Below are 25403 nucleotides of genomic sequence, written 5' to 3'. Positions count from 1 at the left end.
AGCTATCTTACCTAGCAAGGGATTGGCTGCTCCCTCCTCCGAGCTCTCCTCAGCCCCCTCCTCTCCCAAGCCAGAGGTGGCCGAGTCCTCCAGGGCAGATGCAGAGCCAGGGGTGCTGGGCCCGCTGACAGACCCCGAGTCCCCTTCCTCACTGCTGGAGCCGTAGCGGTCTGGCTGGGCGGCTGTCCCACCCTCGCTGCAGCTCCTCCGCTCCTTGCGGTGCACCCGTGAGTGCAGCACCATTTGGTGGTAGGTGCGGAAGATCTTCCCGCACTCAAAGCACTCAGTGGACTTGTTCTGGGTGGCCCGCCGGCTCTGCCGCGAGGCAGGGCGATAATCCAGATCCCCTGGGGCAAGCGGGCAGCTCTCCCCCGCTGGGACACTGCCAGTTTTCTCCAGGCGCCCACTGGTGCAGCTCTTCTTCTTAGGGTTGCTGGGTGAGTCCTGGTCTCGCTTGCGCTTCTCCTGGTTGACGAGGATATACTCCCTCTTATCCTTGTCGTAAGTCACATCTGCAACTGCCAGGGCCTCATCCCATCCCACATACTTCACATACTCTGAGGGCTCTACTACTTTTCCTTTGGTGGCCAGCTGCCAAGCTTGGTAGCTATTGACCGGATCCAGCTCAGCTACTCTTTTCCCAGGCTGTCCTCTCGTAACTCTATCCAGCCCTACAGATGGCCGTAGATTGAGACACTGCAAGAAAAACTGCTTGGTTACCGAGGAGCTCAGGCTCCCATCAGTCAAGCCCTCAGTTTTATCCCCGGTGCCGCTTGGCTGCACACGGTAGTGAACAGCATTATGCACTTTCAGGCTTTCCATATTTGTAAACAGATTTCCACACTTGGTGCAAACCTCATACAGAGATAGGCCAGTCACAATTGTCTCCTCTTGTATCACATCATTGATAGTGGCAATCAGCTCCAAATCATTTTTTGGTTTGTTTTTGCTCCCAGACCTGGGGCCATGCGACTTCATGTGGTTTTTGAGAAACCAGGGCTCTTTGAATCTCCTTCCACAAATATGGCACCCATGATCAAATGACCCCCTGTGCTTTTTCATGTGAGCTTTCAGGAACCAGGTTTGACTAAAAGTCTGACCACAGACTTCACATGGGAACTCGCCCACATTCAGCTCACTCTTGCAGTTCTCAGTGTAGGTCTCCCCATTGGGGACCTGAGCTGTTATATGGTCTTTCTCTATGTGGTTTAACAGTGTCTCCTCCCTCAGGGTCATGTAGCTGCACAACCTACACTTGAATGGTTTGTGGACTTGGTGCAGGTGCTGTTCCAGGTCCTTCTTCCTTTCGAATTTGTTTTTGCAGAAGGTGCACTGGTAAGATGTCAGCTTGTCATCCTCCTCAGCTGGTGCCATCTCTGTGACCTCCTTCTTGCTACTTCTCAACAAGATCTTGCTGCTATCAACCTGAGCGGTACCGTTCAAGATCTTATTGCAGGCAGATGTACTTTTAGTGGGGCTGGTGCACCCGCCAAGGCCCTCTGAAACACCCATCTCTCCCAGCTGTGCCTCTCCCACCTCTGCCTCGTGCCCCTGACTTAAAGTGCCTGTCCTGTGACTGCGGATGTGGATCTTCAAGTTGCCCTTTTGGGAAGCTCTGTGGTCACAGTAAGGGCATTTGTAGGGCTTCTCACCTGTGTGCTTCCTCATGTGCTGTGACAGGGAGCTCTGAAAAGGGAAACTTTTACCGCAGATGCAACAGCTGTGGCACATGGTCTTGTCAGCATCCATATCGTTCTTGCTTAGCTTGCCAGGGCTGAAGGATCTCCGTAACTCCATTTCGGCCTCTCTGCTCCGATCCATCTGTATTACTGCAACAGGGGGTAAGCGGGGCAGGAGGACAAAAGCATGTCTGGCAGCAGAGGAGGGCTGGACCGCGTTCTCAATCATACGGTTCTGCAAAGAGGTGTTTTATAGCTTCATTCTCAGGGTAAGGTTTCTCCTTTCAGTTGCTCCACAGAGTCCACAGCACCGATTTATTTCAGTGTGCTTTGTAACCGGATGGCATAGATCACCTGAAACAAGAACAAAATCATCCAATTGTACAGATTCTTAAATATAGTCAAACCTGTTCATGTTTTGAATTCAACGGCTTCCATCACTCACTCCGCACTCAGAAGTGCACCATATGACAATCAATTGCACCAAAAGGCAGTAGTTTCTCTTTTTGTTGATATTCTAGACTTCTGTGACAAGCATAATTACTAAATAAGTAAAATCCATGAAAGAGCAAATACTCATTTCTATACACTGACATCAGTGTCTTGAACGAAGTGCAAACTTTAAAAATATTTTTTTGTTTTAAAACCAGGCAGAAGTGGCTAAAAATACACCTTAAATGAGGAAAACATTTCTTGTGGGGGTTATTACATTTTAAATCTGTGGCTTTACCATCATGTGTAATTTCATGTAAAATACTTACTTGCCAAAGATAAAAGGCTTTCCTAGAGACTTTAGTAAGTATCATATTCCTGCTGGTAACTGCATTACTTTGTGTCTCAGACAGCTCGGCTGTACTTGAAGTGGCAGGCACAGAAAGGCACAAAGGCTGAGGACGCTCAGTACTTTGATTACAGAGCAAACAAGAATGCAGAGCCTGACAAAGCATTCATAAAAACTAAAAGTTATTTCCTGCTGGACAGTGAACTTAAAAAATCCTCCAAGTATACATTTTAGTCTCAAACTAACAAAGCAAAGTGATAATGTAGCTATCAAATTACCACAAATGCAAGTGATTTATGTCAACATGACACACAGGAAATGACACCACCACCCACCTCAATGAAACAGAATTTTAACCATAAACAAACAAACAAAACAAGAAAAAACTCTAATAACCAGAGCAAATTAATAAAAGTCTAAATATTTTTGTATCTCTTCATGAATAAATGCAAGGGTCAGTATCTTAGTGCAAGATGAAACACACCAGCACCTTGTATACAGCAAAAAATAATGATTCAAATCCACATAGGCTGTTTCTTTTCCAATTACTACACTGTAAAACAAAATCTTCCCCCCTCCTATCCTCATTAAGAACTACAAACACCACATGACTAAGATCAAAGAACACAGCATTTTCTAATGAAGAAAACTGATCTATTGCCACATTAAGAATACATCAGCTTCTTAAAATGTAGCTAAAAATATGCAGAGCACTAATGAGACCATATATTCCCACATCCATCTATGACTCAACAAAGAGCTACAGATCTACAGCTGCAAATCTTGAGATTTTTCACTGTATTCACCTCTAAGTCCCTCCAATACGTAAACAGGCAGTCTAACCATATCAGCAGCAGGAGCTAAACAAAAAGCAAGACTGTCGCAATGCTCATCTCACTCACAGGCTACAGAAGAATTTCATTACGTTTAATTTAATCTAGCCCTCTTATTTGCTACATGACATTCATTTCTGGGCTGGATTTTCTGCATATCTAGTATCCATTTAGCATGTTAGGGAGTTCTCAAACAGCATCAAAACCAAACTACCTTTTCCTCAGAGAGCTGACAATAACATTTAAGGGATGAGTGACAAAAGCAATTTCATTTCTTGAATGAAGCATTTTTTTATTAATCAAAAAAAAGAGATATCTCAAATTCAGAAGTCCATACGACCAGGAAGTTTACAAACTACAGAATCTAAACTAATCTTTGAAATTAGTCATTTAAAATCAAACTGAGGGACAATCTCAGAAAAAAACTTCCTGGGTTTAGAGTAAAGGATGTCAGCCACTGAAATTGTGGCTGCACCAGAAGGTACAAACACACCACACAGAAAATACAAGTTTATATTGCCCAACAGTGGATGAAACAACTTAAGAGTAACATCTTATTTATCTGATCCACAACGTAAAACTGCCAAGTAACAACCCATATTGTCTTATAATCAAAGATTTAACCTAAAAGTCATTAAATCATAAAAAGAAACACCAAGTTCAAGTATACAATGCTAAATGCAAGCAACAGCTTCTTCTGAAATGTTCCACACCATTTCAGAAAAAAAATATAAAGCTTTGGGAACAAATTTTTTCATGTATTTTATACAATGTTTTCTACATTCTTAATTTTCTACAGCTCACATTAGTGAACATATGACTTCTATTGGCAGGCTGATTTTTAGACTAACAACTTTTTAAAAATTATTATTTTAAAATGTAGGGCCCATTTTAACTCAACTTTCTGCAGTGTTTCCCGTCTGAAAGTTCAAAAGAGCTTTAAGAGCCAAGCTTAGACAAGAATGCTGTATGCAGCAGTCCAAGCACATGTAGATCCAAAGCATCAGAGTCCCTTTGTTTACTTGGCCACAGATTCCCTGGGCTTACTCTTGACATATTTCACTTTAATTATTTATAGCATTTTCATTAATGAAACTTAGTTATGAAAATGAGGCTATGAAGAAAGCATTACTTATAAGGGTATTAGCCACTCACAGGAGATCCTCCCAGTCCTGTATTAAATTAGGCCTGAGGGGGGAAAATGTCAGACTTAAAAACTACCGAATAATTTTATTAGTCTAAAATACTTAAAGGAAGTGTTATCATCTTCACAAAAATATTCTGAAATTTTTTTTTCATCTTTACTACTTTATCTTGCCCAATACACTGCAATCTGTGACTTAAAATTTGGAATAAAGCATTCCTACACTTGAATTATTTGAATTCATGCACATGTAAGACTCAACAAAATTTCAAGTCTGATAGTCCACAGACAAAATTCTAGGGGGATGACGGGTGTTCATCCAATCTGAGCTTACTTTACACAGTATGTGGAGGTCAGTCTTTGTCTTTGGTAAAATATATAAACAACTCACTTCTCCCTCCTCATATCATTTAAATGGCTACTTAGAAGTAATTCTTCCAGAGAAGTCTCTTTGCAGAACAGCAAAGCTGGTGCATTGGAAAGTAGTAAATAAAATTACAACTTTGAAAAAAAGCTTTAATTTAGAAAAATGAACTTACAAAATAAGGAAAAAAACACTGTTAAAGAATCCTAACAATAGAAAACAACATTTTGTCTGAATAATTTTTACCTTGGGATTAAATACTAAACATCAAAAATAGCACAGTGGATGAAAGATAACTGGTAAATCAAACACCACCAGTCACTCTTTCATTAGGAGTAAAATTTTGCCATAGTTATCTTTATTTCTTTCTGGTTGACTGTGCTAATTTAAAAAGTTGTAATTTGAAATAATTCAAGATTTTAAAGTATTCTGAAATAATACTCTATCAGCACACATGGAATGCAGCCACCTCCAGCTCCCCTCAGACTACTGAAGTGTTTCAGGCGATAGCCAGCAGCCCTTCACTGTTTTGGTCCAAGCTCACCCTGCACTTCCATAGCACTGGCTCATCACACAGAATCCATAGCAGAGTCACACCCAGCCCGCAGACTCCTCCCAGACTGGCACAGCACAGAAATCCCCACCAGCAGAGAGGCAAGCCACAGGAAAACACAAGTGAATGTAAACCATAAATTAATATATAGTCTTTAAAAATATTTTGTGTGTCTCAATGGCACTGCAGTCTATGCCAAATCCCATGTACCTACCTGGGGGAGCTGTGATACTTTAAGGGGCATAGAAACTAGATTCAGTTTACTTTGTTGAACTAGGCATCAGCAGTTCATGTAAGAAACAGCTGGCCACTATCCATGAGGCATTTTCAGCTCCTTTTAAAATACACTTATCATCACTGCTTACACATGAGTTTGGTATATAAAGCAAGATGGAAGAGAAAAATGAACAAAGATCAGGAGGGGGGGATATGCTGAGAAATAAATGCTTTTGCACAGACAAATATTTTAGTTATAAGGTTTCTTCCTGCACCATTGCCTCACTAGATTCTTTGCCTTGACCCACACGGGAACAAATAAAAACAAAATTTGTTTTATTCCCCTGGTGCCTCCAATGAGAAAACAAGCTTTCCTACCCGCTTAAAGCAATTACTTGTCAGAATTTATTCTATTTCAAACTTTTAGGACTTTTCAAAACTCCTTTGGTTTTTAAAACTAACTTGGACAGAGTTGTTTCCTTTCAGAGAAAGCACATTTGACCAAAGTGATCACAGAGCCCCAGCATCTTTTCCATCACCATCCATGGCTTTCCCAGTGAGGTTGTGGTAGCCTGTCCCTGCTGGCAGTTCAGCAGGTACCCTGGTACATGGCTGCTGCACCCTCACAACTTCTGCAATGAAGCATCATTTATCCTTGCAATGAAGCATGCCCAGAAGTACAGGGAAAGAGCACTATGTGTAACATAGAAGCACTATGAAATATATATTACTCTTCTCTTTGTCCCACCTGGTCCTACTCTGGAAGAGGACCGGGTATTGAGGACTGCCCACAGGTCCTCAAAGGAAGACACGGCCTCTTAAGGACCTTTTGTGCCTCTTGGAAAACAATTAATAAAAAGAGAAATTGAAAATAACACAGGAAAACTGGGGGGGAGAATAAATTAAGACAAAAAGAATTCAAAAGATACCGCACTGGAAAAGTAATTGCATACAAATATGTTGTGCAGTGCAGACAGAGAAAAACATACAAAATTATTCCTGTTCCAAAACAGAACAAGCAAACTATATATTTCTTTTAAATTTCTCCTCAATTAAATATTTTTTAAATCATACTGCATGATCTATAGTGGCAAGAAGGGAAAACTCTTCAGTAAATAATAAAGAAGAAAATACAATTTGGGAAGCTGCACAGACATATTCGAATAGCAGAGTGCATCTTTTAAAACAAACTGCTTTCAGTCTGGGTGTATTTCAAGTCCCATCTGGAGATGGGACTGGAAATGCGCTGGAAAAATAATTGCTCTTCTAATCTCCAAGAGGTTTGAACATACACTCCAACCACTCCACCATATTCCTCTGCCAAGAACAACAAGGACTTTAAAAAAATACAAACAAAAAACCTATGGGAGGCATGATCATGTTGAAAAGCATCTTACTGAAATTCCTTCTAGATGATGAAATAGGACATAGCATGTAAATATCTAGGTGAATTTGAGGAAGTTGTGTTTTTGAAGAACAGCAACCTGGAGAGAGGCTCTCTGCTGATTTGAGATGGCTCAGATCAGCTCAGAGCCAAACAGGCTTTGCCATTCAGGGCAAGACAAGAGCAAAGCGCAGGAAGAGAGGGGACAAAAGAAAGAACATTTTACAGCTGCCCCACCAGCCCTCGAGCTCGCTGAACCACAGAGACCTTTCTCCCCGTCCGTATCTTCTCCCTAGGCTGCAAACTCTGTCCTCCACACACACCAGCCCTGCCCTACCTGCACACCCTCCTCCCCACTTTGTGAGGGGACATGGCTTCTTCTGAAAAGCCACATCCCACGGGGCTCATCAGTCCATCACCCTGACTAAAGGCTCACTCCTGCCAACAACAGTCCTACCCAAATGCCTCTCACAGACAGTATCACCAGATCATGGACCACAGACTACACCAGAGCACAGAACGAGCTTATCTTTAAACAGGAAGCCTGTACCTGAATTTGCAGGAAATTCTGGCATTCTGCAGCTTGCAAGGGCAAAGGCAGCGTAGTTCTAAATGGACTTTTTGAGAGTAAACCGAACTAACCCAGTAAAAACCTATCAAAAAATCCCAAGCCAGTAGCAGAAGACTGGCAAATTTTCCAAATGTCTTCAGCTATCAGAAGTAGCAATCTGGACAACAGACCTCCTGAAGTCTGTTGAAGCCTGACAAAATTGACACAGGACTGAAAAAGAAAAATATAAAGCTTCTGGAAAAAGAAAGAAATTTCTATTAATCTATTTCCACTCCGGCTTTTAAAATCCTTGGGCAGCATTTTGCAAAAAGTTTTTTGTTTAATTATTTTCAACCAGCCTTCCCCTGCAGCTGGTGAAACTCTTCCCATTTGCAAAGTTTGCTGTCTGAACCCTGAGATATTATTTTGAGCTTCTCCAAATACATCATGTGTTTTTGTGTCCTTCTCCCTCCATGAGCTAAGGACATTTTGCAGCAGGCTTCCGAGCAGCAGGCAGGAAAGCAGAGTCAGGCCTTTCCCAACTGATGCCGCACCCTTAGCGGAGGAAGGAATACATGAAATAAAGGTAAAAACACTAATGCTGAAAAAGCTGGAGGCACAAGTTTGCAACGAGGTGATCGCTCTCAAAATGAAGTCAACAAGACCTCTGTAACCCAGATTTTTTTTGTGGGTCCTCAGGAATCAGTTCAGGAGAAAGCCTGGGGTGGGGGGGGTGGGGGGAAGTGTATGTTGAGAAACACAGAGCTGTCACCCACTCAGTACATACTTTGTGTTTTAGTGCACTGTGCGTGTTTGTCTTCTGAGAGACAAAGAAATGTACTTTACTAGTTACACTGTAGTATTCTAAGCAATGAATTGAAATGTATCATTAACATCCAGGACAAGCTTTATCTTGCTACCAAAACAAAGGGACCATTCTTTGAACAAATTGAGGGGGAAAATCCCATAATGACAATGAAGAGTTCCTCTCCCTAAAAACTGTGCTGCACAAGAGTAACAATTACGGGCTTATATTCTACAGACTGAGGTTGCGAATGGCTGCATGAAGCGATGCATTCACTATTGGGAGAGTAAGTACCATTGATGACAAGGCCTTGGGGCTTCTGCTGTTCACAGACCAATCAATAATCCATTATGAACAAACTACATTTCCCCCTAATATGAAGAAATGAATAAAAGGGAACCACTAACACTAGTACTTTCATGGAAAAAAAAACCTACAATGCAGAAATCACAAAATGCCATCACAAGACTTAAAACTATTGGCGATGTCTAACACTGACAGAACTACCCACAATAATCCTTTAATTTACAGCAGTTGCTGGAGACCATTACATTATATTAAAAAAAAAAAAAAGAAAAAAAAAAGAAAAAAAAGCTTATTTTAACAGCAAGATTTTTTTCAAGGCTACTTATTCTGGCTGCAGGACAAAACAAAAAGCAACATTAATCTTTCAAGGCAAAGAGAAGAAAATGAACTAACTTCTCCCAAACATCTACCAGTTTGTTTCAAACTATTTTCTAATGCAACGCAAATAAGAACTTCTAATTAGAAATAACTGTCCAAATGTGACTGGTCAACCATAACAAGACTTTATTGCAGCAGCTGCGTTACCATCCAGACATGAGGCCCTGAAACTGTTGTTCTCCCATTGTCATTGTCAGATGCTACAATACAATCAAGAGAGGATCCATCTGAATAGCACAACCATAGCAAACCTCAGCATCCTGAGTCCAGTTTCTACCCAGACCTCTCAGCACAGCACCAGAAGGCAGAAGAAATAAGCTCTCCTGAAAAATTATAGATAAATAAATTTAAAAAACCAAAAAGTTACTGATTTTTTTGATGGGTAACAGTAAATTAGAGCCAAAGGAAACACTGAGACTGATACTAGTAACTCAAAAGGCAGCCTATGTCCTTTTTCTGAAATGCAAAGACTTAGTAGTTCAAGTTGACCCTGCAGGGTGGGGGGCTAGTGGGAATGAATGCACAATGTGATTATTGATCAGCCCTAGAAAAGCCAAGAACTGCACCAGTGCAGATGTGATTTTTCTTTTCCTAGGGTCATTACTGATATATATTGGCAAGTCAAAAGCTCTTATTTTGACATGCTGTAACAGTATCATTAATTCTGAAAATAAGCATCAACTTAGGTTCCAGAAAAAAAAAAAAAAAAGAAAAAAACCTTAAAAAAACCCCAATGACAACAACAAAAACCCTCCATTTTACTTGAGTATAACAGTAATGTTTTCCTATTTGGCCACACCCACCAAGGGAGGTACTTGAATAGCTTATTATTCCCAAAACCCAAGATTTAAAAGTTGAAGAAACATTTACAGTTCTGATAGTTTCAAACAAAAAAGTGAGTCAGTTATAAGCAAAGTCACCTCAATCCTGTGTATTACCTCCTTATTCAAATCGATGGCATTGATGCTGTCTATTCATGCATGTCTGTGGAGATGCATATATATATGGGCAGCACAGTATTTTCCCAGCACCCGATAGTGCTTTTATATTTAATGATCTTGTTAGGGTTTCCACTGCAGACCAATTTACATGGAGTGTAACATGGCCATTTTAATCTTCAGTGTGGGGGCTGATTTCAAACTGTACAGGTGGGGTATTTTTCTGTTAATATGCTCTGTTCCGAGCTCAGTTTCTATCTTACAACAGCAAAAAAAAAATTAGAAGTACTTATTTTTATTTGCAGTGTCATGACAAGGACATACTTATGTTTTTTGCAATTTTTACATTATCTGTATAGAAGAACATGGACAGGATGATCAGCTGGCAGAAAGCGTGGGAATGCAGTACATGGCACACACAGACACATACCCACCCCTTCTTGCTGCCTCTTTCGTTTGCCCCATCAACACAAGCTACACACAAACCACATCCTCCGCTGCCATAAGAGCACACAGTGCCATGAAATCAATTTGTATAAATTCAGAAGCTGCACCGCTAACTAAAACTGGAATGCCTTTGTGCTGTGTACATGCAGACCTGAACGGAAGAAAAACATGTGCATAATTCAAGGTAAATGTTTTGAATTTTTTATTTCCTACCCCAGCAGAAGTTACAAGAAGCAACCTTGCCCTAAGTGCCTACCCAAATTCCACTGTCACAACAATTGCACCAGTAAGTAACAAATTTCACTGCTTTAGCAGACTCATGCAGTGCTGTAACTTGTCCATAGCAGACCTCAAATGCAAAAAGTTGTATGTTTAATACCAAACAAGTTTACTAGGTACAGACATGTGATCACCAGGTCAATGGAAGGTAAATATTATTTCTATGGGCCATTACTGCAAGATAAGCTGCGTGAAGAATTAAGAAATTCAAGGTAATACATTAATTTCACTTATACCTAATATATCCTACTCAAACTGCAACAGTAAAATCATTACCTTATAAATAGAAGCGTTGCCAAGCGTTAACCTCTTAACAGACTGAGAATCGCAGCACTGCGCTTTGATTAACTACTAATGTCTTACTGTAACAAAAATTATTTCTGAAGGAACACCACCAATTTGTTTGCTTACTTCTCCCACCTCCACCAGATCATAAAGTAATTATAGAGCAGTTAAACAAAAGCAAAAAGAGTGCATTAAAACAAAAACAAAAACAACCTGGGGGGAGGGGAGAAAGAGTGGGACAGAAAAAGCAGAGGGGAAAGGCAGAGGAACTGTGTCCTGAAATACAAGAACAAATAATCATATGCAATAAATCATAAAAGTATTCTGTTAAACATTACCTTGTGAGATAGCACTGAGAGGCAACACAAAATTCACAAAACACACAGCTGGAAAAATCTCATTTGCAGATGTTGGGTTACTTTTTTTTTAATCTGTGTGTGTAGAGATATGTATGTGCATGTCTGTGTATATATAAAGTATTTCACTGTAAGCTCTTGTAAAGCACAAACAGCATGGACAAGCTCTATTTTAGGAAGCTTTTTTAAACTTCTTAAGAACTTAAGCAGGTAATTCATTAATGCTTTCAATCACAGTTTTTCCATTCTCTGCAACATTTCTGAATGTCAAGCACGCAGACTATGCCCAGGCCCAGATGAAGACAGTGCACTTCAGAGATCACTCACCACCCAAACTGAAGGTTGCTCTATCCCAGCTTAGACTCAGGACCTACTACACTGCTTAAATCACACACACCTTTGGCTTCATGACACCACCAGTCCCAAATTGGCAGAAGACAGTGCTGAGGGCCAATCTGTGGATAACCAGTGTCTTAAAAATATCTTCATTTCTCCTCCTTTATACTGAAGTACACAGCACCCCTGAAGATCAGTCCATCCACAAGTGCATTTGTGATGATGAGTTTATCTAACGCATAGCAGTAAGACAAATGACTGCTAGCAGTTTAAAGGAAAGATCAAAAGTTCCTAAGTTCTCCAGTAGTTCTATAGATGAAATGTCAGCTGTTGCTTCATTACTCCAACAGTTAATTTTAGAGTTTTCTGAAGTTATCATCATTAAAAGCCATTTCCATTACATGTGATAAATCCAGCTTCGAAATAACACTGAGTCTTGTACTGGCCTGTGTCTGCCAGCAAAGAAAACCAAACACGCATAGCCAGTACAGTAAAAGTGGCATAACCATAAAACATTAGTTAATTTGCACAGTGAAATAGCTACTTTTCTCCTCTTTTCATTCGTTTACTTCTTTAAACACAAAGAGAAGAAAAGAATAGTCTGATATGTCAAATGAATATAAAGCACAAGATATCTTTTTCTGAATTTCAAACCTCCTAGTCAGGAGTAAAGAAACTAAACCTGAAATCAAATCTTTCAGCTGTTGGTTGGTCTGGCTTATTCTGGTATGAAGTGCTGAACTATCTCTGCGGAACATCGCAGCAGTGTATCACCTAAAAGAGACAAACATCCTATCCACTCCTTATAAATACAATTTCAAAGCATATTTTACCAGCACTGTCAACTTTGCTCTCATAACAGCACAACAAAAAGCATGCTTCAGAATTTGGCAGGTCAGGACATTGTGGAATCACAAGATGAACCCTGATAACTCTGTTCAGAATTACTTCATATATGTACTTCTCCTCTCCTTGCAATTTAATCAAAGACTGGGAATCTTTGGGCCAGTCCTTCACCTACAGTGTATAAGGCACTTTCCCAGAACTCCAAAGATAGACGGAAATTTATCCAAATGCAGAAAATGTGTGAAAAAGAAGGGCCTGGGCAGATATCTCCAAAACAATTCCTGAGCTCACTGCTCACCTTTAGTACAGGAAGGTAGAGTTAAGAGCATAAAAAAAAAGTAAAAGAACAAACGTTTTCGCCCCTACTTAGATACTCTGGTAACAGCCTCAACACTCAAAAGCTGAGCAACTACTTCAAAACAAACCAAAACCTCTGAAATTATCACTCACAGGATAGCAAGCAAGCAAGCCTGCAAGGAAGAAAGGTCTGATGGCACAGGCTGCTGCTGGTTAATTTATTTTTCCATACACCAAAACTGTAACTTGCAAGACAAATCTATGGACTGGTGAGAAAAACATGAATTACATACACCAAGAACACCGATCTGTTTGCATCACAAAATATTAATGAGACTTTATTACTGCTTTCAAAAACTGAGTGTATGTACCACCTGCATAGACCAGCACCCTCTCCTCTCACCACTCTCCACAACAGCGACCACAACACACCACCATGGCCATATGTGTCACTGCACTTTCCACCACAACCCATGTCCCTGCCCATCCCACATCACTTCTGTGGCACCGCTACCCTCTGACCTGGCTCCACCCCACCTCATGGTGACACCATGGCTGTCACCACTATGCCTCCTACCCCCAGCTATCCATACACGCTGCCTGCCTGTCAGATTCCTCCTGGGCAACCTGAGGCCAGCTGCCAGGCTCACACTCCCTTCCTGGCCACCGCCATCCCACAGACGTACTTTAAAGGCCATGTCTTTTCCCCACTATTCCCCGTCTGTCTGCCTGCCCTCCAGCCTTTCTCAGTTGTCCCCAACACTTCTGCTTCTTCCAGGAGCACTTTCACTTCCTTATGTCTCCCAAACCTGTTTGGGCCCTTCATGACTAATTCCTCCACTTGGGCTCTCACTCATTAGTACAGTCTCAGTCCCTGCTCACTGGCTTGTTGTTTGCCAGGACATTACAGCACACACACACACATGCCTCCTTCTTGCCCCTTCTGTCCTCTTCCCCAGAAGATGCCTATTCTTCAGGCTTTTATATCCTCAGTTACAACAGAACCATCTCCAGCCTCCAAGCCTGTAACTTGTCCCCCTCTGTCTGTTCAGCAACTGCTGCTGTCCCAAAAATCAAAGGATGGCAACACCCATGCCAAATGCCTTGCGTGTGAGGCTCAAGCGCCATTCTTCTTCAAGGACCTATACAGTTCCACCCTACTCTCTTTTGTGTGGGCAGTGACTCACCCTCCTTAATACAGCTTTTATATCAGTTTCCCACTTACGACCTTGTGTTCTGACATGGCATTTAGAACTGTTTTTTCATTATACTTTCATTCATTCTTAAATTATATTTTCCACAAATGACTCAAAATTATTTTCTAAAATTAAATCCATCACTCAGTTTTGTATATATATTTTTCCCCCCAATGCATAATATGTGTACTACATATTGCTATGTTCTAATTGGTATGTATATTCCTCAAGGCAGGAACTTGCAATCTTTTGTATGTGCTCTTTTATGTACTTTTAAACGGTGCCAAATGTTCCAACTTCAAATAATTTCTAAGAGTAAATTATCATTATAAAGTCAAGATTCACCTTTTCAAAGAGTCAAAGTCTCTCTTTTCATCAGAGGTACAGACAGAAGTTGAGAAATAGCTTCTTTCCCATAAGCTCCAAAAGTAAACTAACCCCTTCTTCTACCTACCCAGAGTTCATCTCTTAAGTTAACCAAAAGGACCATCAAATAAATGGTAAAGGCAAGCTAGTAAAGAAGCTAACAAGGCATAAATCACATGTCACTGACCTCTAGCCTGTCTGCCTATTTGAAACATATACTTCCAGCCAATGCTATGTATTTACATTTAATAACAAGAAGCATAATGACAAATAGAATTCAAGTGCTGCACTTCTCTCTCCATTTCTTCACAAGCAACTGGAAAAGATGTAGGCTATATAGAACAACAAATTAAAGGGTAAGATCCTTAGAGGTGATGCTCACTTCAGTGACGTATTCTTCTCATAGGAGTTAGTCACTTTCTACACCTAGACTGTAAGTATGATTCAAAAGCTTTTCAAACCCACTTTCCTTCAGCATGAGCATGCTACTTTATATCACACATTTTCCCGTTCTGCAAATAGAAATATACTCCTTCACCGCTCAGGGCAATGCTGAAGCAAGTAGATTTTCCACCAGAGAAGCACAACATCACTGTGACTCTTTAACTCCAAGAGCAGAATTTGAGCCACAGTGCTAAGTCCTTAAACCTGTTACACAACAAATAAGCATGGATTACAGCGTGGCTGGTTCATTATGGAATGTTTTGTGATGCTATTCCTAACACACAAACGCCATTTATCTTGGCCACATATATAAAGACCAGTTTCCTATTTTAGGTTATCCATCTTTACCATTGCTTTCACTTCTCTGCATCTTGCCCATTTATTACTCATTTACTCCCTATTTAATATATTTCTACACTGCAGACAGTGTTAAATAATCATGATGTAATAGCACAATATTATATTTGCTCTATATATAAATAACTGCTACAAAACACTTACTTGACACTTCTTACTACCAAAACAAACCATTTATAACTATATATTATCTTTAGTATTACATGGCTACTCCACTTGCAGCACTAAACAAAGAGCACACAAATAAAAACTAGGTAATCTATGCCAGGGAGGTTTATATTTCAGTAGAAATAGCATGTGTTAAGTTGTAGAAAATGCCTGTCTAAAAGCACATTTTTAGGCAGGTGTAATCTAATTTTGGCAGGTTTACAAGAGTCAGCTACAATATTTGCTAATACTTTAGAGGATTTGGGGTTTTATTTTTTTTAACAGATAAGATTTTCTTCTTATAAGCACACCTGTACTCACTTCCGTAAGTAATGGGTACATTTACCAAAGCTACTGTTTATAATCTGAAGAGATGATTTTCTCACAAGTAAAAACTTGCCATATATGTAAGAAAAAAACAGCCTCAATTTGACCAACAGTAAAAAACCACAATCTTGAAATAAAAAAACACACATTATTACTACTGTGTATGGGGTCAAAAGTACACCACCTTATCTATAAGTGAGTATTTTGTATAAATAAAGAAACTTTTTCCTTAAACCCTTGTATCAGGTTTGTATTCAAACATGACAAATCCTTTCAAGATCTCTAAAAATAAAGGTTTACAATTAAAAGTATTGTCCTTCCTTCTGACACACTTCTTTTTTGACAGGCTTTCAATTATCTCCTGAATGTGATTAATTCAAGCATGATTCATTCAACTAACATTTAAAATCAAGGTGTTGAAAACAATATTGAAAACCAGGTACAGATAAAACTTGCAGAGAAAGCACAATAAAAATGGGTGTTACGGTACTGCCAACTCAAAGCACTAAACCTCATGGGTCAAGCGCTCAAGTATCATGGTACATCCATCAGCTTAGGTGACATTTTTGACCAAAACTTGTCTGTGGATTCTCTTATTCATCTTTTGAGCTTTTATAGTACACTCAGTCATATCTCAAGCCTCTTCCAATAACCACCAAGTCAAGGAACTTTCTGCTCTCACAGGCTTATATCTTCTCTTTGGAACCTCTGGACTGCAGAAAAAGGGGCTTTGGGCTACCTTCTCTTCTGACAAAACTGTAACCGGAAAAACGGTAACTAAAGCAACAATTGTGGTATTCTTTTGCTCTGCTGCTTCAACCATAAAATACTCCTCAGAAACTTACAACAGCTTACCTACAAACATCTAATTAATACAGGGGGCCATAACAATCCCATCCGTGATTCAGTGGATGAATGGTCAAATGCACAGAACATTCATAGTCTCCATTTACTCAATGGAATTTAGAGGTAATCAAAAACTTAGGCAAAGAAAGATCTTCTGCCAGAATGTTTCTAGCATAACCCTGAATATAAGTAGAATAAATGGTGACAACACCATTTTAAGACAAGACAGCTCTGAAGGAGTTGACAAACCCCACTGTGTCTCACTGGGTTTGTCATTTGAAAAACTGTCTGTCTTGGGTACATTGACAGCATCTGCTAACACCGGAACCAGTAAGAGGTTGTTTCAGCCCAAATTGTAAGGTATCCCATAACGAAGAAGTCAACAGACCAACCCTCTGAGACACAGCAATAATGCTGGAAAATCAAGTCCAGAATTGCCTCTGTTTCATCACTTATTCTCTAGTGTATTATCAACTTAGAACTTGTGAAAGCAGCATTCCTTCATATGCTTCAGATTACAAACCAAAGGTGCAAGGGGTTGTCTCATGCTGTTACCTAGATGACTGGACGAAGAGAAGCTGTTCCACCCTCTGAAGTGGTGTTTGGCCGTCAACAGGCCCTGTCTGATCAACATGATACTTCTTCTTGAGGGAACTGCTCTTTGGGAACTCCATTATGGCAGTTGGATACATCTTATTTAATCAAAAAGATTCTATAATCTCTGGGCTTGCAGAAAAACTGCCAGCATACAAGAGGTTTACACCCACTCAAGGCTTTGGTTGCAAACTGAGGGTCAAATTCTAACCTGAGTCAGACAAGTGTCCCTCCTGACTTAATGCAATGACTTCAGGACTCACTAGACACTTATACCCATACAAGAAGGAAGACACCAGCCCTTCAGTTTTTGTTTTGAAGTCCAAGGCTGACATTTACTTTCCTTATACTTTTAGAATTACTTCTTTTTGCACTGGAATTCTTTTTAAACCCTGCCTGAGCCTACGCGGTGCACATCAGTTGGAAACCAAGACACCCAAAATTTAAGTTCCCAATTTGCCTAGCACACCTCACCACTATCTAATCAGTTCATATAAGGCTTAATATTTGCAAATGGACAAACTCCAGAAAGAAAAGCCCATCCAGGCTAAGAAACTGAAAATACTGATATAACCTCTAGCTTAGTCACTGAAATGCAAACTGGTCAAACTGGGAGAGTACCCCAAGAGACTCCTGATGCTCTAAGCACTGTCAGAGGAAAGAGAGGATAGAGCACATGAATCTTTAGCCTGACCCAGTTCAGACCCTCTTACATCCCCATGACTATTAGCAACAAATCCAAAGCCATCTGCTGCTGTATGAGAAAAGGGCGAAGGCCTCCCCACATTCAGATCTTACAGCCCAGCCACCTCCAGTCACAGGATGGGGAATCACTTTTATGTGGCCACAGAATTTCAGGGCAAGGCTTATCTTTCACGGCAAGCTGCAAAACAGCTGGCGCTGCAGCCACCCAGAGCACAGCCACCATCTCTGGCACTGCAGCAGGAATACTCCTTGGCAAGGTAAAGAGGATTCCCTTCCCTGCCTTTTTATGAACATATGCAAGAGGTCAACAGCGTCCAAAAGAGCTGACAACACAACTTTTAAACTGGAAAGGCAAATAGTGCTGACTCTCTAGAAAAAAAAAAACAAAAACAAAAAAAAAAAACCAAAAAAAACCCCCACAAAACTCTAAAAACACATCCCCCACTCTGCTACCTGCTCTATTTGTGTGTCACTACTTCCATCCTCACAGGCTGTCAGGAACACAGACACCTCCTTTACTGCAAATCAGACACTGCCATGGCTGCTTACAAGAGGCTTCAGAGACATCCTCCTTGTGCCTCCATCAAATGAACCTGAGTGACCAACTCACAGCAATTCTCTTGCAGCCAAAGGGAAGGAACAAAAATCAAGTTAATAAACTTTGGTAACTAATGACAGGGATTTTTTAAATCTTAAACAATGACATATAAAAAAGATGTCAGTAAGATTTAAAGGGCATTCAGTAAAGGACATCCTACTATGAAGAGAGGACATTATCAGTGTATTTGCACACACACCAAATTTCACAGCTCTCACTGCAAAACCAGTAGTTTCTGTGTTTGAAACAGTTACGCTCATCTGTAGAAATTTTGCAGCTAAAAAGCATTTGATTTCACTTTCCAGCAACAATATGGCCATCATATTAGAAATAACATCGAATAAAATTTTAATTATTTTATAAGAGTGAGTTGGTAGCTATTAACAACGGCAAACTGTTAGGGAAAACCAGCCAAAAGAGAGTAATGACCAGATGTGTACCAGTGCAACAAGGTCTAACGTAACTGAAGAACAACTTTAAAACATTAAAAAGAGTCGGACTCATCTATTATCAAACTTCATCCCAACATTTATTTTAAAGTATTTCTCCTAACCCAGAATCTACATAAGCCCTTGACCAAAGCAGTTTAGAAATAATGAAATAAAAAAGCAGTAATTTTACAGGCTTTCACATTTAAATCTCAAATTCTTTTTAGTAACTTCCATTAATCTCTTTACAGCTTTTTCAGAGTTCATAAAGCTTCCTGCAGCCTGAAATAAAACAAACTGCAGAGATGTCAGAAAGCTATAGATGCAGTCTTTAATTACCCTATATTAATAATGTTTGTCATCTACATTAACATTGTAAACGAAAACAACACATGCAGATCCAGAGATGTGCTTGCAATAGTTTGTACCCTGGGCCACCACGCCTGTGCGGCAGTAGCTAATTACGGGGGTGAGCTATGCCAATATGGAACTCCTGCTTATATTGCAAAAAAAGAAAAAATAGCAATTCCTAGCCCAGTTTAGGTTTAACTGCACAGCATGGGGCTTGGGGAAAAGACCCACATTTTTTACTGGTATTATTAGAATGGTATTTTCACAAAACTGAGGAGAACTATGTTTCTGTATACATCAAATAAACCAAAAGCACAACCAAACCGATACTGCTTGGATCACGTTGCATTTCCTAATAAGGGATCTGCAACCCACAATATTTAAACTACTCTGATAACCCCCTGACAAGAACATACTAAACTCCAAGGCATAAAAGCACAACATATCTTTAGCGTAGCACAGAAATATCAAATTTAAAAGCTATTTCATTTGTAAATGCATCCTTATTAGAAGAATGCTTATTGCTTCACTGGTTCATATTCCCAAGTCTCTGGCCTATTGAGCAAGTAAGTGAAACAACATCTATGCATTTTATAATTAAGTTATCTCCACATTATTGTTCTTGTTCTGCACTGATGAAAGCACTAAAGGAAGAAATGCAGCTGCTGAGCACCAAAGGTGCTCCTCATTTAAAGTACCTTGCAGAACAAAGGTTGAAGTCAAAAGTTGGTCACATTCATTCAGCACAATAAAGCCTTTCCAGGGAGAGTTGCTACAATCATCAATAATCAATCATAAAATGTCCAAAAAATCAGTTTTTCAGCCTTCAATTCCAGCATCCACAGGCAGATTTTCTGCTAGTGTTACACTTACTTTTATCTATAATTATTTGAATAAATTCTCTAAAGAAACACAACCAACAGCTGAAAAACTACATGTAAGGTTTTAATTATTCTCTTTGTGTCTTGCCATGAAGTTTGTTCTAACATTTTTGCAGCTGGCCAAGAAAAGGAAACATGTGTCAAGGTCAGAGAGAAATAGCTGAATCTGAATTCCAGTTCTGGGCAACAAAAAAATCCAGCAATTTAAACAGGAAACTGGCTTAATAGTTCTGAATTCATCTTTTCCATGAATGGAGAAGCAACATGCAGCAAGCCTGTCTGTTTCTGCTTGTTTCATCAATGAGAGAAAGAAAAAAAAAAAATTTAAAAGCCTCAGATTTGGTCTTGCTGAAGCAGATCTGCAAGCAGTGGCTGATTTAATAAAGCTAATCTTCAGTGAAGCACATGATACGTAAATTGCAGACCGCAGTAGTGTGTAGCTTTCCTAATACTACAGTGTTGGTTTCTAACACGAATTGGAACCTCTTGTGCAAAACTTCTGAGTATAATCAAGTGCAAGTGCTGCCATGTCACCGTTCCTTGTCATACAATTTAGTGTCATTTCAGAGACATTGAAAGCACTCTGTGCCTTTACTCTGGCTGGCTTCAAGCTCAACTGCCACAGTGAAACTGCCTCTTTGGCTATGCTTTTTGTAAGTCTCCGCACTGTCTTTTTTTATGCAAGAGTTAATCAGATAACTCAGTGATAAGTACTCAAGAATGCATAGCTAGAAAGGGAAAAAAATGGGGAAAAAACAGAGGGAGGTTATATTGTATGTTTTTGAGGGAAGTACTTTTTGGTCTACCCTTTAGTGCATGGGAGTTCAGCAGGCTTTAACTGCTACTTTGAAAATGCCCCAATTTGGCTGCAGAGCAAACTAAAAGGTGTCTGAAACCATTAAACTTCCAGGTATTACCCAGAACAACTACATAAAACAACACAGTGAATCCTGCTTAAAATTTAATAATAAGAAATATTTTATATTGTCTGAGGAAATCTAGGATGTCCTGAGCTTCACAGCATGTCCATACTGTATGTAACTATTTCAGGATGAATTTAGAACTGCTCATTCATGAATACACTTTCCTAAAAATATGTAGTCTTATCATTTCCATGCTTTGTTGTATATTTCTAGAACAAAATTATCTGTTGCACATTATTCACAGTGTCCTAAAAAGGCCTGCATTTGAGAAAGCCTCATCCGTCTTCTCATTCCACATAAAACCATTAAACTGCTCCAAATGGTAAAGTCATCATTTTGTAATTATAACTCTAAATTAAGGCTTTTGTGTTGTTAATTCTCCAGGAAAACTTCCACCTATGTTTTACAATGAAAGGAAAAATATCAAAACACATCTTACTAAAGGTTTATGAATGAATCCATTGTATCACTGAAGAAACACGCATAAAGCCAAAATCCATTCTATTTCCACATCAATTTCTTTCCTCCTACATGAACAGAAGTTGACCTAAAATGATTTCCCTTTCTGAAACCAAATGCAAGAGAGTGAGCTGTGCTATAAATAAAGGAATTTCAGACATTTTAAAAATAAAGGTATTAAGAATGGAAGAAAATTTTAAGCCATTAACTGAAAATTACAGAACCCCCAGTTCTGCAAACACTTATGCTACTGAGTAACTTCACACACATAAATAATCTGCTTAAGTCAAGTGAGGCTACTATTATTTTCAAAACCACTCATACCTTCTGAATGTGAGTAGAATCATGACACAGTACATTTAGCAAAAAAACAAAATCGGAGATTTTACTGCGAAACTTGAAAATTTCTTAAAAAAAAAAACAGTACTTAAAATATATAATCAAATTCTATTAATCTGCTCCAATCAAAAAAACCTACAAGATTCAGAATTATTTAATATTAAACCTGAAATTTCACAAATTATGTGCAAATATTTTTCAAGCACTTCACTGGCTCTGGAGATACTAACTAGGTTACTTATTTAGGTAAAGAATTTTCATGTCTTGGGTATCTCTACAAACCATCATGTTTAAGTGCTTAACAAGGAAAGTTTGCTTTTCCAAGTGCTTATTATTGCATTTCCCGTTGACTGCAATGGGATTTCCAAGTACTGAGCTCTTCTCAGTAAGGGAATACTTAATAACAGGCCACAGGAGTGCAAATTAAGAAATCTATAATTAGGTCATCCAGATTGTACAGTTTTTACCTGAATAACAGATTTGTGCATTGTACTAGGGATGACAAACTATCACACACACAAAAACAAGAAAAAAAAACCAAACAAAACCAAACCCCTAGAAATTATGACACAGTAAAATACAAAGCACACGCCCTTGCTATGAGAGAACGCCAATAAAAGACTGAAGCTTTGATCTTATTTTCAACAGTCACTCATACAATGGCAGAAATATCCTTAATCTTCCAAAATATATTCAGCCAAGACTATAAGATGCCAGTGCTTTCTCCATAAGCATTAAATAGAGGATGACTTTACCTGAGAAGTCCTTTAATCCTTCCCATATTACTTTGTTGTCTAAGCACATAGCAAAAAACCCTCATGTCGTACCTCTCCCTGGATCCGTGGAGAACATTCTCTACAACTTGGATGCAATAAACTGTAGTTCATTTTTGGAGTGTGGAATCAATACTGTTAAATGGGAATCTGGGTGGGTTTTCCTTCCCTTGTATGAATGCTTGTAACCATTATTGAATCATTTCTCACCTGCTATCTTGCATAACATCAGCATTTGCTCTTTCACCTTTGTTTCTGCTGCATCTCCACTTTCAGAACTTGCTTCCAGACTCATTTTGGAGGCACTTAGTCATAGAAGGGTGGTGAGATCATTTCTTTGGGATGCTCACTTTGTGCTATGTTAAACAAACAAACAAACAAACAAAAGCACACCAAACATACTAAAAAAAAAAAACTCACTCTTGATACTTCAATTGATTTTTTTTTCTCCTAAACTTTAGGGCATTAGTGACTCAGCTCCCAAATGAAACTGATGCTGGAAAGCTGTCAGGAAATTATTTATCTGGCAAGTTATTAAGTGTTGCAAATGTTTATGTTGTAATTCAGAGAAATTATCTGTTACCAATACTTCAACCTTCTCAATCACTGATTTCCTAACATTACACACCCATAACCGAAAGACGGATCAATACGCATCTGATAATCACCAAACATAAACTGCTCCTTTATAGTATTGATCAGCAGCTTTTTCTACACGTGCAGTAGTTCGAGGGAGTAACAGGCACTTGGCAGTATAAACACTGCGCTGACAGAAAGAGAAACTGGCTGGCACTCATGCAACATCGTGTCAGTAGATACCACGTCCATCAAACGCTGACAGTTTGGCAGATCAGATGCTCTCTGCCATAATGTCATAATGACTTCAATTTACTTCTCTGCAGCACCCAAAGGCTGCGATTTTATGAGCTATCCAAGTCTCTCTTCTTCATGAACGAGACTCTCTTGCTTTTGCAGCCTTGACAGCTTCATATATTTCCTTAAAGTTTCCTAGTAGGCATAACCAGAACAGTAAGAAACACAAAGCTGTTAACTGATTTCCTCATTATTTATACAAATAACTGCAGTTTTTATTTAGCAATTAGAATTTCACTCTCAAAATTCGAACAGTGGCAAGTTTCAACAAACAAGTATAAGAAGGAAATCCCATAAAACCCACTAGGATAGTGACCTTCTCAAGCCCAAGGTCAACAGGGCTGCCTTCACTCCTAACTGAAGAGTAAGATGCCAGCATTCAACATTCAGGAATGTGCTTCCATGCACCAAGAGGAGGCAACAACTGTTTCAATCAGGGATGGGCAGCAGCACAGAGACAAAGCCTAATGCTCACTCCTGTCCACCGTGGATGAAGGAAAGCCTTGGCAGCAACGTGTGTTCAGGCACCAGTGGGAGAAAACACACATCACTGCATGAGGTCACCAAGACACCACCAGCAACCAGGAGATACTCAGGTATTTCCTCACAGTTACTCAGATGCTGCAACAGGGGCAATGATTGTGTCACTCAACAGTTGAACTGAAACTGCTGTTTGAGTTTTGGCAGAAAAATGCTACACGTTCCTTAATCTGCACTGGCACTTCTAATCGAACAGGTACTTTTGTTTTCTCTGCCCTTCTACCTCCCAGCTCCCCCAGGTCTTCTCTGCTGGCCAAGACAATGACTTAAATATTTTAAATGGCCTTGAAAAGCACAATTTGAATCTTTTCCTTTAAAACTTCACAAGTCGACAAAAAAAAATGCAGCAAAACCATTCTTTTGTAAGAACAGAGAGACTCAGAATTGAGAAATCAAACCTGGGTTTCTGCATGCAATTTCTGTTTGCCACAGGAAACATTTTGTTCTTATAAAGCACAGGCAGCTAAACCTACACTTCTGGTAAAGTGTAGGTAGAAAACCTACCCACCTGAAAGCGAAGACTGGGGTGAGGAGGCAGGCTTTCCACCAGAGAACTTCAAAGCACTCTTCACGTCAATCAGAAATGTCTCAATGATTCCATGGAGGTGAGCCAACACCTCCAGGCTATATCCTTGCCCTCCTGTCTCCACCTCTTCCACCTCTACCCCTCCACCAGGGCACTCCAGTGTCCTCCACTGCACAGCCACTATCACAAAGATAGACACCATGACATAAGAGACAGGAGCTCTTTCTCATGGGATTCAGCTGCTCAAGAAGTCCAGCCCATTGGCCTTGAAAGAAGAAGAGACCCACACAGCACAAGGCACAACTTCCACGTTGTTCAATCTACATAAATCTACACCTTTGTTGCAATTTGCACCACTGCAGTGGTTACATCCTATGTGCAGGGGGGGAAAAATAACTTGATCTTACCTTCAGATTTTATTTAAAAGAAATATACACCAACTTTTCATTCACAGTAACAAAAACAATCCTAAAGAAAAGTTTATATAACCTACCTCACTTACACCACAAGTGATTGTTGCATAAATACAGAGTAATTGCATCTTAAACCCCCTCCTTTAAGAGACAGATCTCATTAATCTGAAGTAGGATGCAAACTCTTTTTGTTATGCTGTGCAACCATCCCAGATTATTAGATCTGTAAGATCAGGTACGGTATGATCTAGCTCAAACTTGCAGATGCCTGCTACAGTGAAGGATGCCTCACCTGTCAGTAACTACAGGAAGAGTAACTAAGCACAGGACAATCAAATCTGACTGCACCCTGGTGACTGCATCCATTTGGTCTTACCACACTTCAGCACATTTGCTGATTGCTACATCCCAACCTAATCCCTTCCTCCTCACCCTGACAAAGTTACATAGGACATCTAGTGTGTTAATGATGTTTCTCAGTAGACCTGGTTTTCACCTATGTCAGTGTCAAAACCACCAAAACAAACAAACAAAAAAGAA

General features: G+C 39.7%; 1 protein-coding gene across 6 annotated transcripts in view; it reads right to left on the bottom strand.

Annotated features, from left to right (window-relative positions):
• The window catches only part of ZNF516 (zinc finger protein 516), a 100408-nt gene that overhangs the window by 56854 nt on the left and 18151 nt on the right, over positions 1–25403 (bottom strand). For all 6 annotated transcript variants that reach the window (XM_030265890.4, XM_030265888.4, XM_030265892.4 and 3 more), the window contains exon 2: positions 12–2033. In XM_030265890.4, the coding sequence (XP_030121750.4) occupies positions 12–1908 (1897 nt within the window). In that variant the 5' untranslated portion in view covers positions 1909–2033. The remainder of the gene's footprint in view (positions 1–11; positions 2034–25403) is intronic.

Source organism: Taeniopygia guttata, chromosome 2 (assembly GCF_048771995.1).
Source record: "Taeniopygia guttata chromosome 2, bTaeGut7.mat, whole genome shotgun sequence".
NCBI classification, from domain to species: Eukaryota; Metazoa; Chordata; class Aves; order Passeriformes; family Estrildidae; genus Taeniopygia; species Taeniopygia guttata.
Note: the sequence above shows the minus strand (reverse complement) of the source record. Positions and strands in the feature narration are given on the sequence as shown.